This window comes from Ostrea edulis, chromosome 1 (genome assembly GCF_947568905.1).
Source record: "Ostrea edulis chromosome 1, xbOstEdul1.1, whole genome shotgun sequence".
In the NCBI taxonomy this organism is placed as follows: Eukaryota; Metazoa; Mollusca; class Bivalvia; order Ostreida; family Ostreidae; genus Ostrea; species Ostrea edulis.
The window spans coordinates 100,514,951-100,528,733 of record NC_079164.1 but is presented as its reverse complement, the minus strand read 5'-3'; the positions used below and the strand labels follow the sequence as shown (position 1 = coordinate 100,528,733).

General features: G+C 35.8%; 1 protein-coding gene across 1 annotated transcript; it reads right to left on the bottom strand.

Annotated features, from left to right (window-relative positions):
* Window positions 1–2,006: 2,006 nt before the first annotated feature.
* On the bottom strand, window positions 2,007–10,533 carry LOC125670065 (uncharacterized). Its single transcript, XM_048905003.2, has 8 exons — window positions 9,804–10,533; window positions 8,286–8,371; window positions 6,979–7,035; window positions 5,072–5,131; window positions 4,372–4,521; window positions 3,853–4,004; window positions 3,597–3,744; window positions 2,007–3,493 (listed from the first exon to the last, which is right to left on the bottom strand). The coding sequence occupies exons 2-8, from the start codon at window positions 8,353–8,355 to the stop codon at window positions 3,303–3,305; spliced, it is 828 nt and encodes a 275-aa protein (XP_048760960.2). The 5' UTR covers window positions 8,356–8,371; window positions 9,804–10,533; the 3' UTR covers window positions 2,007–3,302.
* Between the last annotated feature and the right edge of the window lie 3,250 nt (window positions 10,534–13,783).

Genomic DNA, 13,783 nt, shown 5'->3' with positions numbered 1-13,783 from the left:
GTAGTACTTCTAAGTATGTGTATTATGTCACCAGGAGGACCAGGAAGAAAGACCGAATATCATTTCTAGGTATTTAAAAAAAACCCTGCTGTTTCATAAAATTAAAGTACGCACTAATCTTGGTAGTATTTTTAGTATGTGATTGACGCAAGATATGATTCTTTGTCAACGTAATATAAGCTGTAATTTATGTCAATGTTAATCAGCGTACTATCTGTGTAACCTTGCTGAGTGCAGATCCCGTGTTGTTCGTTTGTTTATTTTGATTATACATTGTAGTGTATCAATATTCTAGTTTAATGAATTCACAGATCTATAGAACTCTATTTATACAGCCCGTTAATTTATTCATGGTTTGTTTAATTAATTTTAGGTAACTAATTCTTGTCTATGATCGATGTCTGCTTCCAACTGCTACATTTATTTTCATAACATTTACATGATAATACTATATCGATAATGTTAGAACTTGTTCCTATTGATTGCATAAAAAATATGTTAAAATGTTTCTAAACTTGGTTATGATTAGATGACTTATATTGATTTTGAATAATTGCCAGAGTGTTAATAATTTAATTAGGACACTAAGACTTATACTCTGTCATGTGCAGCTGTTTCAGAATTTAAGTAAAAACAAACACGTTACTCAAATTCATGAGGAAATGGCTATCATTTCAATTGGTAAAGATATCGGAGGTGAATACATTGGAAATGTAAATGTTTTTGCAGTATGAGCGTTGCCCTTGTTCATTTTGATATACATGTACTAGAGGGCGAAGCCCTCTCACGGCCTGAAGGGCCGTGAGAGCGGAGCTCTCCCTATAGGTAACACGTATATACATGTTTAAAAGGAAAATATAGGAAAATAATGAAAATTAAACCATACCTATGGAACTTGAAAAGTTTGGTACCAATGGCGTCGATTCGAATATTAGCGCGTGGACATGTATTTCTCCATTTTGAATCTTGTCTACCCTAGTTCGCGTCGTTCTGAGATGTTACACATAAAATCCGTAAAAGCATGTAAATCTTATTTTCTTAATATATAATATGATTACGGTGTGACCGTTGGGGCGAGCGCAGCATATCTGAATACATTTTCAAAAAATCTATGTTGAAAACAAGGAAAACTGATCTGGTTCACTGTCAATACGTAGGATTACTGTCTTGCACTTCTCGCCAATGTAGGAACCAGTTTAGCGGGAAATGCAACGAGCGTGTTGTGTCGACGTAGTCTGGTAGTTGTGACGTGACTGTTTACATTTCTTTAGACAATATTTTAAAAAGAAAAAGAAAGGGGGAAGAATATGAATGTCATCCTTTCCTTTCAAATAAGAAAGGTTTGTAATACTTCAAAGATTTTTTATTATTATTATTTTACGAATCGAACCATCCGCCATTTTGTACGAGGTACTTCTGGGATTGGCGTCAAAAAAACATTTTTGTTAGAGGTTGAGATTTAGCTCGGATTATTTCCCGCGCTCTAGTCATTAGCGCTGGCTCGCTGCAATCACTCCACGATTAACGCCATGTTTTTTGTTGTGGTTCAAACGCTATGTTTGTAAATTTGCTAAATAACGACGCTAAATATGACGTCACAATGTACTGTTTTCATCAATTGCGTTATATTTCCCGCGTTCAATAAATAGGCGGATCAAATGTCCAAAATTTAGGATGCTTTGATACAGTTCCGTCCGCGTGCTAACTTCGGGTTGCTTTTGTCCTGCTTTGGATATAGATACTAATGCCAAAACTTTTTTGCTTCGCCCTCAAACACGGTCACGCCGTAAAACATATTACCCTTGCTTAGCGTCATAAAACTAGACAAGGATAAGTTGATCTTGGGACATTTGAGACAAACAGCTCATATATACAGCGTACTCTGTCAGGTCAACCGGAACACTCCAACAAGATCATCACGCTATTCTACATCTCAAATTGACAAACTTTCAATCATTCTGTCCGGACATCTTCCTTTATATTCCACTATATAGTTAGAGAAGACAAACAGAAAAACAAACTTCATATATAAATCATAAATGTATATCAAACAACATAGGAGGAACAAAGTTATAAACATGTATAATACGAATAGCGTAATAACAAGCAATGTACTATATACAATGTGCATATCAGGGGTGGATCTAGGAATTAGGAGGCGCAACTTTTATGAGGTAGGGGGTTTGGGGGGTCGCCTTGAGGCCCCCAGTGGATCCAAGGCGAAGCTGGGAGGGGGGTCAGGGGGACGGGTGGAAACTCCTTGATTTTATAGGGCTTGAAATATATCTCCTGTGTAGTCATTTTTACAATAAAAGTAATTCAATAAATCAAAAGATTTTGTCATTTCTTTCTTTGAGAGTGGAAGAAATTATTGCTTCTTTTATAGTTAACATTTTTTTTAAAACAAAAAATCCATGATTTACCTTAAATTTTATGAGTGTTTGAAAGAAAAGAAGTATGGGGCAATTTTGTATAAAGAACAAATAAAGATAACGAACAGTGACACGGGGCATCCGTTCTTAAGGTCATCTCCGAGGACCCGTGACATTCACACCTGATGCGGAGCGTTTGGCGATGGAACTGTCACTACCTGTTTTAACGACTTAGGTCTGTCGCGGCCGGGATTCGAACCCCGGCTTTCCGCATGCGGGGCGAACGTTCTAACGTCTTGGGCACCGCGGCGGTAAAATGTGAGTGTTATAAATGTAGACCTGTATACGGCATAATATATAGTAGGTAAGTCGGAATATTTAATATTTTTTAGTGGACGAGTGGCCTGTAAGTCCAGTGGATATATAATATGTAAAAAAAAAAAAAAAGAAAAGAATATGAATGATATCATGATGGTGATATTGAAATATTGTGTAATGTAAAACTTATACGGTACCAATATTGATGCCTCAGATGCGCATTTCGTCAAATAATGTCTCTTCAGTGATGCTCAAGCCGAAATTTTGAAATCCGAAATAACAGTAAACTTTTAAGAACTAAAAGGAAAAACAGAGTGCCAAAGACTGGAGTCAAATTCGTATAAGGATCAGAGTTATGCATGAGGGAGATAATCCTTAATTTTGAAATGAATATCTAAATTTTATCACAGCAATTAGATATACATCCGTATTTTCAAGCTAGTAACGAAGTACTAAGCTACTGTAACTGTCACTCAAAACGACGGTAATCGTCCGTGCTTTTTGGCGTCGGAACCATGTAATTATTTTTTACGTCTAAAGGTCAATGAGATCATTTGAAGTTTTGCCATTTAAAATGAAAGACAAAGGATCCTGGCCTTGCTGGACGCCATCTCATCTCTCTACCAGAACAAATAAACTCTTCACCATGATGAAGAGAATCGACAGGGACGCTGTACAGCTACCAGCTCCTGATGTAACGGAACCAGATCTTAGATCTCCGGTCATGTTTTGCCTTGACGCTATTTCTGTGGTTGTGTCCAGGACTTTCACAATTATCTCTGTTTCGCTGCACAAAGGTAGATCTGTGGACAAAAATAATTGTTAGGTAATATGACTGTATACAAATTTTTGGGATATTTTGAATATTTGAATATTCAGCTTGATTTGAAAATATTGTCACAGTACCTCCCCTCTTCAGGATCTGATCGGAGTTAGTTTCATTGCACTTGAAAGTATATATTCTATTTTCACTGTAGGTGATGCAGTCCATTTTCGTTATGTCACAACTTCGCAAATCTAGATTTTGGGTTATTCTATCACATATTCTCACCACCTGAAAAATTGGCATCCATTTTTTTTTTCATTTTCATTCCTTTTCCAAACACAGTTTGTTAAGTTGGTTAGGCAACCATTGTTTGATACACGAAGAAAATACTAGTACCTGTAACATTTTACTTTCACAAAACATTCCGGAGTAACCTTTGGGACAATTGCACGCGATTTCCGGTGCCAACACATCCTTGGTACAGGTCAGATTCCCGCCATTAATGCAGGGCCCTTTGTTATCGACACTGTGCTTTTTACAATCTGAACCTAAAAAGTTTTTCACAGAGTTAGAAAATGAGGAGGATATACATGTAGGTCGTCTTTGAGATCCTTTCAAATCAAAATATTTCTGATTTGGGAATTTTACGGAGGAAGAAGTCCACCCCTAGGCAATATTTTCAGGAGGTGCAATCAATATCTATGGTTTAATATTCAGTATTGCATAAAACTAGGTAAAAAAGTGAATTTTGATCAATCACGGAGGGCGTCCACCCCCTCTAGATCCGCACTTTTAATTTGTTAACTGAAAGTTATCAGAATATTTCATATCTTTTGTGTGCACATGTAGTTTTCAGCTGCAAATAGAGCTTTACTTTCCTTTTTCATATTCTAATCTCTCACTCTTTCTCCTTACATTTTAGTTTCGGTACGCTGTCCGATTTTTCACCGGCTTTAGGACAGGCAGTACGGTTATGGTACTTGGCCTCCAGTACGTTCAAGACAGTGCAGATACACTCGGGTTTGATGTACACACCACTATGGCCACATTGCAATGCGTTTCGTTCTGAAATAACAAGTTCTCATATTAAATACACAATTTATACACAAGAACTCTCACTCACTCCCTCTTCTCTCTCTCTCTCTCTCTCTCTCTCTCTCTCTCTCTCTCTCTCTCTCTCTCTCTCACCAACGAAACCTGAAACTAGTGACAACGTTCTCGTAATGTCTGGGAGACAATTCACAAATGCTATCGTAAAGGCAAAAATAATGTACCATTTCAGGTACAGGTAGTTATAAGGACATACATGAAAGATTCAATATTCTCTTTTAAAATTTGAATTCTGAAGAAGAAAAAAATATTTTTGAGAGTGAATACCACTCCCCACACCACTTGTTCCAACTAATCTAATATCTTGTATCTAAACCTTTAACATTGCGAGTTACGCTTACGTGTGAGAGCGCTCGCATACCCGTAAGGACAATGTTTGTCCTCGTAGTGCACTCGTGTCCTTACAAAGCAGGTCAGAGGGTTAGGAGTTGTCCTTATTTTGCACGTGTTATCTGTCCTTTCATGTCCGCCCCCGTGTTAAGATTGTTGTGACTTAGAGACTTACCTTGTTTTCTGATTTGACAGGCTGCTGCTGCTGCTGCTGTGTTGATGAGAAAATCTGGAACTAAATATGTATATTGAACATTTTAGATGCAAATCATAGGAATTCCACATATTGCAAGATACAAAAATGAATCCCATCGACACCTAGTTTTTTTCCCCTTTCTATTATTTTGTCTTTTTTCGATAGTTCAGTGACTGAGGGTTCACTGGTACAGACCTCCCTACATGAGCGGGAGGTCGTGAGTTCGAGCACCTGCTGCTACAGACGCAAGTCGTTAAAAATAAATAGTGACTGTTCTTTTCCCAAGCGCTGGACACAATTCACAATTCAATTATTCACTCAAACCATTCATAATGGCGCATGAGGTACATACATGTACCCGGTCAATATAATTTTATAATTACATAAACAATATTGCCAAGGATACAGTTATATAAATAATACATGCACATATATATTCATTAGCACAAAATAGAGGTGGGGAATAATGCATACAAAAAGATTCCGGAATTCGGTGTGAATATGTACGTCATCAGGAAGGACACCAATCTAACTCCTCAATTTTAATAAAGATGCAAGTTTTTTTTTTAATGTTTAAAGTTTGATGTTTATTCACATTTACTTATGTATTTGGTATGTGGCAATATATAGAAGCCAAACATTCTTTCCGTAAAGTGAATAGGGATTTACATTCTACGATAAAGTGGTATTCGCCAGCGAATTTAGTCTTTGTTTAATTACAGCAGTAATCCATTTGACATTAAACATTACAGAGCGCTGTCCTGTCCAAATATTAGAAAAACCACAGGAATCTAAAACATTTCCTATAAAAATAACTCATGAGTTCACAATCTCATTATTGTACATGCATTGATTAAATAAATATCTATATACAGTAAACACAGTTTTATTTTCTTGGCCTGGAAACATGTTTGTCCTATACGAGATTAACCTTGAATATATAAAGAAAGACAGAGGAAAACAACCTGATTCACCATAGACCATACATGCTGGCGTACAACTTTTCATAATATATTTCAGAAACTTTAAATGTACTCTTTCGATAACATCCAAATTTTTATATCCCCAAATATTTCACAGCCATAGAGGTATTACTACTTTATCAAACAAATCAAACTGGTGTTCTAATGGTAAATTGAATTGTCTTATTTTTCTAATAAAGCCCTACATTGCTTTCTGTGATTGTTCGACTAGATGTTTTTGGCTTTACAAAAAGATCCACTTCCAGAAAATTATCAGCGTAAAATGATATAGAAAACTATAGGTACAAAAACAACTCATCTTCGATAGAAGTACTAATACTTTGTTTGTAAACCAACATTTTTTTCTATCTAAAACTCTTCTAGGTCATTAATATAAATGGAGAATAGAAAGCGGGATAAACTTTCAACTTGGTGAACTCCGACATTAGCAGAAAAAAATCTGATGACATCTATCTTATACTTATCTTGGATCGTATTCCTCTATACATATCTGCACACACTGTAGAAACTTGTACGTATGTTTGAAATTTTACTTAAATTTGACTGATCAAATAAAAGAAACTCAAATTTAAGTTTGATTTGTTTTTAAGAAATCCAATAAAGGTGTTCCGTTTCAGTTTATCTTTTGGTGACATGATGGTGCATTTGATTACAATTGTCATAGGAATTATAACTATTTATGTGGAGGAAAAAATCACTTTATGATTATACACGTTATGATACGTTGTTATGATACAATGTACACGTGATGATATTGTAATGATATAATATACACGTGATGATATTGTAATGATATAATATACACGTGATGATACATTGTAATAATGTAAATACAATAAATAATGTAATGTACACGTGATACTTTGTAATGATATAATGTGATATAATTTTATTTTCACGTACCCTTAGGCAACATGTATTGTTGTTTATCCTGTATAATGACGCACTGTGTCGGTCCTTCTGTAGAATGAAAAGGTGAAAATAACGAAGTGATCATACAAAATTAAGAGTTGGGCAAACGCGGATTCCTGGACATACTAGAGGAGGAGTAAGCATCCCCTGTCGACAGGTCACACCTGCCCTACATGCATATCTCGATCAGGTAAAAGGAGTAATACGCAGTCAAAATCAGTGTGTAAAGATCCGTCTAACAATATGAAAATATTGGTACAGTAAAACACGGTTATAGTAAACGTCTAGGGCCAGTGGAAAAGGGTTCGTTATAACCAAAGTTTATTATATCTAATGATATTCTAGATAGCTTCCTATCATAGGGGAATACACATCACTTCGCAATAAGTGTGTATTTGTTATAATCGTGAATTCGTTATAAGCGTGTATTCGTTATAAGCGTGTATTCCTTATAAGCGTTTATTCCTTATAAGCATGTTCCCTATTTCTAAGCGTCTTCACTGTATGATATATCGTTATTTCTCTTATTTACTATTACGGATCGCATATCTTGTTTGTTTTAATATAAAACCAATGCAAACACTGGGGAAATTTGAAACCACAATGCAAACAATCATATAGAAAGTTATTCCATATCATGTACTAAGCTCATTTTAATCTATAGATAGATAGATGTATTGCAAGGCCATTTCTGGAAATAGAAACAGCACAGGTCTGATATTGACGAAATGTCAGTAAATGTTGTTAGATAAGAAGAAATCAAGCATTACATCCAAGACAAAAAACTGAAATAGATATAATGATATAAAATCAATTATGTGTTTCTGTTTTACTTAATCAACTTGCAAAATGTAATCTACCATGACTGGTGTGGATGAAAATAGATAACAACGTGGATTGATGAAAGTTCGTGTTTATATGTGAATACAATAAATTCATTTATGCCTAACCATTCACTGGCGCAATTATTTACATAATAGAACAGAATAATTTAAATGGCCTGTAACTAACAGAAAGAGAGAAGAGAGAGAGAATGAGAATTTGTATCATTTGAAACTAAGCACAAAGTCGTTTACATTGTTATATCAAATGATATTTATTTGGTTAAACGTTAAAAGTCAAATTATCTAGTTTTAGGTGCAAGAATAATGACTCAACCGGTGAGAAATGATTTTCCAACACGTATCAACATATCAAATTGCAAGTGTTCTGTAAAAACAGTAGTTCCTTGAATTGGTTATCTTTTCTAACTAGCAGGTTCTACCAAAAGTGCACCATTGTAAGAAAAACAAACTTACCCAGCTGTTTCATGGAATAAACTGAGCGTACAAAAAGAAATGTTAGCAGAAGTTCAGACCAAGCTTCCATCTTTATGCTTCGTTTACTACAAAGTACAAAAGATACATCTGAAGAAAAAGAAAGAAGGTCATGAGCCTTCAAGGTCATCCGAACTCGTGTATCACGTGACCAAAACAGTGGCATGTTTTTCAAACTCTGGCAACTGAATGGTTATTTTTGGTTCGTTTTTTAAACGGTAACCGTAATGGTTATCGTTTAAAAAATGAAGCAAAAATAACCATTCAGCCTCATGACCTTCTTTCTTTTTCTTCACCAAATTGCCTCGATTTCGGATCATGATATAATACTGACTGTGTCAAGCTTGTACTGCCAAGGCATCAAAATGATAGCATTTTAATTTGTGTGGGTGACTACATCCAAGCTCAAACCACATTATATACGGTACATGAGGTACATTAGATAAACATACATTTGAGTACGAATAAGGTCAGAGTATGTACAAATATACAATATACATGTAGTGAAAATATTTCCAAAATATGTAAAGGAGGACAGACGAACTCATAAATTTTCTGAGATAAACATATATAGTTTTTCAAGTGTATAAATCTTACTGGTTGACATAATTTCACGAAATTTAATAAAGTTAGGTCTCGTTTATACGTATATTGTGTAGGTAATCTTTTCTAAATTTGACAACGCACTGCATTCTAATATATAATGGAATTCGTCTGCAATGTTTTATTCATTACACAAAACACAAAATCTTTCATTATATGGAATACTAATCCATCTGCCAGTCTACTGGAAGGTGATGATTTTTGGTGCGAAATTTAAGAAGAATAGTTCTGAATATTTTAGACAATTTCTCTACAATATTTTTCAAGTTCAAAGTCTATCTCAAAAGTTCTGTATATTCTACCTTTAGATGAATTAAACATATCGCTCGACCATGTTTGAATAAATTGATATTTAAGTCTTTGACAGTATTTGTTATCAATTTTTCATTTACGTTCTCTTGGTGGTGCCATATATTTGAAAGTCCACACATTTTTAAAATTCTATTAATACATTGTCCAAGGCATTGGTCTATAATTGGCGTGATTGGCTTTGTCACCCTATTTGAATATTGGAGTAACTTTAGCACGTTTCAAATTAGAGTGAAAATTCAAATGAACCTTTACTTAACATCCTCTGCTGTTTCTGCTTCACAAAGCTGTTGATCAGAGACATTGCAAAATGGAGTGACGGAAGGTAGACAGACAGACGGACGGACAGATAGATGGATAGATAGATAGATAGATAGATAGATATATGACGGGCATTATAGTAGAACTGATATACACAGTGTATAAGGGGTGTAAGGTTGTAAAGTTCACTCGTACTGACAGAAAGTGTAAACATACATACAGGTATCACACAGTATAAACATTGTTTTCAAATCTATTATAAATCTTAATTACGTCAAATGATCAGGATTTGCATAACATTCTTTGCACAAAATGTGAATTTCTTACCTGTCTATATCCACAGCAACAACAATATGAATTCATAACTAGGTCAGCCAACTAAATATGCGTGTCTTTTCTTGATATGATAACTTTCGTTTTGATATCTAGCACAGCATTACGTGGATAGCAAATGTGAGAGAGAGAGAGAGAGGGAGATATATATACATCATATCAGGGGTAGTTCTTGCATTGCGTGCAGTCAGAAAAAAGAGGAAAATTAAAGATAAATATTCCGTCATTTATTTATTGCCCATTAGTCATCTGACAGTGGGGATTTTATTTTTGAAAACACGTAAAAATTTATAATTTCATAGTAGTTATTTCTTTAAAGGGATTTTTTGAAAACGATATTCATATTCATAACCCATAATACAACTAATGAGCTCTTTGCCAATAAAAAAATAAATCTTCCCGGTCATGTTCTTTCATTTCAAAGGAGTGTTAAAAACTGGGTGACTTTGTTTTCTATGGCATGTCAAACGTTGCAATATTTGATCTTTTCCATTTGAATTGTATAATTTTCCATTTGTGTTCTATATTTTCCATTTGCATTGTATAATTTTTCATTTGCATTGTATAATTTCCATTTGTATTGTATAATTTTCCATTTGTATTCTATATTTTCCATTTGCATTGTATAATTTTTCATTTGTATTGTATCCAGGGAATGTTTATTTTGATTTGTTACGAAGGATTTCATTAGTTAACGTCATTTATGTTTATCAGCTTCTATTACCCAAACTCTGCTCACCGTAGCTCGTTTTTGTTGTCATAAAAAATCTGAACAAAGAATGATTGAGATTGAAAATTTGTCATTTATTACAATACCAAATGACGAAAGAAATCTTCAACATAAGATTTTGGGGGAAATCAGATAATACATTCTACATGAAAGTACCTGCAAAGCTAAATTACTCAAAGTCTGATTTCCCCCAAAGAAGACAAAATAACTTAAATAATGCTACGCTATAAGATGACAAATAAAAATTCATCAAAACAAACCCAGAGCAAAAAGATGGCGAACAAATAAGGCCACAAGATATGAAACACAGTATCATATCGGCGCCATCCAAGGTGAGCAGAGAGAAATAACTAGTTTGACTGTGGAGAGTTAATAAACATCTATCACACATGAACAGTTAAATACTGACCCGATTGCAATTAACAGTGTATATGGTTACCAAAGTTGACACATTCCTGTGCTATAACATAAAGGATATTGTATATAACAAGACATACTTTGGACATATCTGTGTATAAAAGGATAGCGTAACTAAGTGAGTCAGTAAGGTATATTGCACCAACCACATATAGCAATGTATACAGTACCAATGTGTAGCATATAAAACAGAAAAAATTTCTCTACAACTTGCAAAAAAGAATTACTACAAAGAAAATATAACAGATACCAACTTGCAAAAAACCTATTTTGTTTAAATATTTACATAGTACCAAACTTTTTGCAGCAGTTAAACACTGACCTGCTCGAAGTCTTAAAATTGATATAACAGTCAATTGATACAGTCCTTAGCAGCAGTTAGACACTGACCTGCCCAAATTTTCAATTGATATATGCACGCAAGTGATGCAGTCTTTAGCAGCAGTTAGACACTGACCTGCCAAAGGTTGTTGCTGAACCTGAATGCGCCCTGACTACCAAGTAAAAAAAAAAATCAGAGGATGGGGTAGAAAATAAGTTAAAGGTTGAACGCAGGTATTCTTATGTAGCGACGAAAGGCATTAGAGTTCCATCTGCCTAATTGTTTGATCAGATTCTCAGAATAACCCAGACTTGTGGCATATGTAGCAGCACCTATTCTAAAACTATGACCTTTGTACAACTTTGGGTTCAGACCAGCAAAGGTTGCAGCGGCATAGAGTTGAGTGGAGACATAAGAATATGTAACAGGGTTTTCCCCTATGAACTGGAATAAGGGTCCCGAAGAATGCTTGAAATGTGATAACTAGCGATGCAGAGCTGCCACAGGGCACATTGTTGGATCTATGCTGCTCACAAGTGTAATGACAAAAGGATTGTTATGTTTCTGATTTTTGAAATGATGTAGAACTATCTGCACTGATTTCAGTAAAGAACCCTCAAATTGAAAGGCTACATTTGACCGCTGCACCACCAATCTGTAGACGTGCTTAGCACACAGGGCCGTAGCAATGACGGTTCTTTATCGTGCTAACGCCTGTGCAGCGATACGGAATATCTGTTTTAAGGTCATTACGGAAAGACCCGTGATTCTCACTTTTAAATGCCGAGTGTTTGGCAAAGGAGCAATCACTGTCTTTGTTTATGTCTTAGGTTTGATGTGGCAATGACAGTAACGGTTCTCGAACTCACGACCTCTCGCCCACAAACCAAGCGATATATTACTGAGCTACCGCGATCAGGCCCATGCAGGACTAGTTATTTTTGAAAATACGTAGCTAACTCTAGTAATGGCGAATCCCCCCCCCCCGATCATTAAAAAAATAGAACTGTTCAGAAAACCATGCACATTTTTATTTTGGCAGAATTCAGTAGATTCGGGGGACTTAATTCGGCCTTTGGGTCCCCACAAATTGTTAACATTGAGTTTGGTTTGTTAAAACTATTCAATGGATTAATCTTAAGTTATCGTTTATCGAATTTGGTAATGCGCGAGATGTTGAAGAGGTAAAGTTCAGGAGCCACGTTTCGCAGGAATGTACCGTATTTGCTAAGTGTAATGGCGTAACCCCACCCCCCACCCCCAATTAATTGATCGCTTTTATGCGTCTAATGTGATCAGCATATTCAAACTAGTCTCCTATTTAACCACGGGCTGATCTAGATAATTTTGAACGAAAGGATGCAGTAAACTGCTGGATGGCTGGGGTTAAGATCCCTAGTGAGTCCAGTGCAAAGCCTTGGTGGAGGGGGGTTGCAGGGGGAGGGCGAAGTCAGTGGCGGATTTAAGAGGGGGCGCAGTCGGCAACCCCCCCCCACCCAAATTTTCAAATTTAAGGTAAATCTTGGTATCTTGTTTAGAAAAATATATTAAAAGATAAAAGAAGCAATAATTTCTTGCATTCCCGGAGAAATAAATGACAAAATCTTTTGATTTCTTGAATTACTTTATTGAGAGAACTTAATTTTTCCAGAAACCCTTAAAATTTGCGTCATTTTACTAATTTCACTTTATCAAAAATGAAATATTTCAAGCCCTGGCTTCGCCCTCTGGACCCCTACCAGGGCTTTGCCCTGGACCCATTGGGGCCGCCTCAAGGCGGCCCCCAGACCCCCTGCCTCATAAAGTGGCGCCCCCGTAACCACAATTCCTGGATCCGCCCCTGGAAGTCCCCTGGAACAAGTGCGTGCTGACAAAATAAAACGTACATGCAAGCTTTTTTCGACATCTATATATAAAATATCATATTTGTGAAGGGAAGAGGGGGGGGGGGATCTCTCGGCGCAAGATTCCTCATTGCTAGCTACATGTATGTTCAACTAGTCCTTATATGGAGCTGATCGCGGTAGTTCAGTGATATACCCTTTGGTTCGTAACTGTGAGGTGGCATGCTCGTGTTCTACTCGTGTCATGGCTGCATCAAACCAGTTAATACTTTTCCATACGCATTGCTATCTAAAAGTGAGAATCACAGATCTTTCGGATAAAGTGACCTTAAAAGCAGACATCCTGTGTTGCGACAGGCGTTGACACGTTAAAAAAAAACCCACTGCTACGCCACTGTGCGCGTACATGTAACATAGTAAGTCTATTTGTGGTACCTGCAGCTGGTGACGGCTAAATATAAGTGGGACCTAAACTCATGAAATCCTTCGTAACAATTCAAAATAAACAATCCCTCGGATGCAATACAAATGAAAGATTTTGTAATGCAAATGGAAATTATACCATGCAAACGAAAAAATATATAATACAAATGGAAAATATGCAATACAAATGGAAAATTATACAATACAAATGGAAAATATGAAATACAAATGGAAAATT

Excerpts from the sequence above, each read along its gene's own strand:
- LOC125670065 (XM_048905003.2), bottom strand. The coding sequence starts at position 8,355 with ATGGAAGCTTGGTCTGAACTTCTGCTAACATTTCTTTTTGTACGCTCA. Across the intron at positions 5,132-6,978 it reads ACAATACATGTTGCCTAAGG|TTCCAGATTTTCTCATCAAC; the intron begins GTACGTGAAAAT and ends ATACATATTTAG. Across the intron at positions 3,494-3,596 it reads TCAGATCCTGAAGAGGGGAG|ATCTACCTTTGTGCAGCGAA; the intron begins GTACTGTGACAA and ends TTTTGTCCACAG.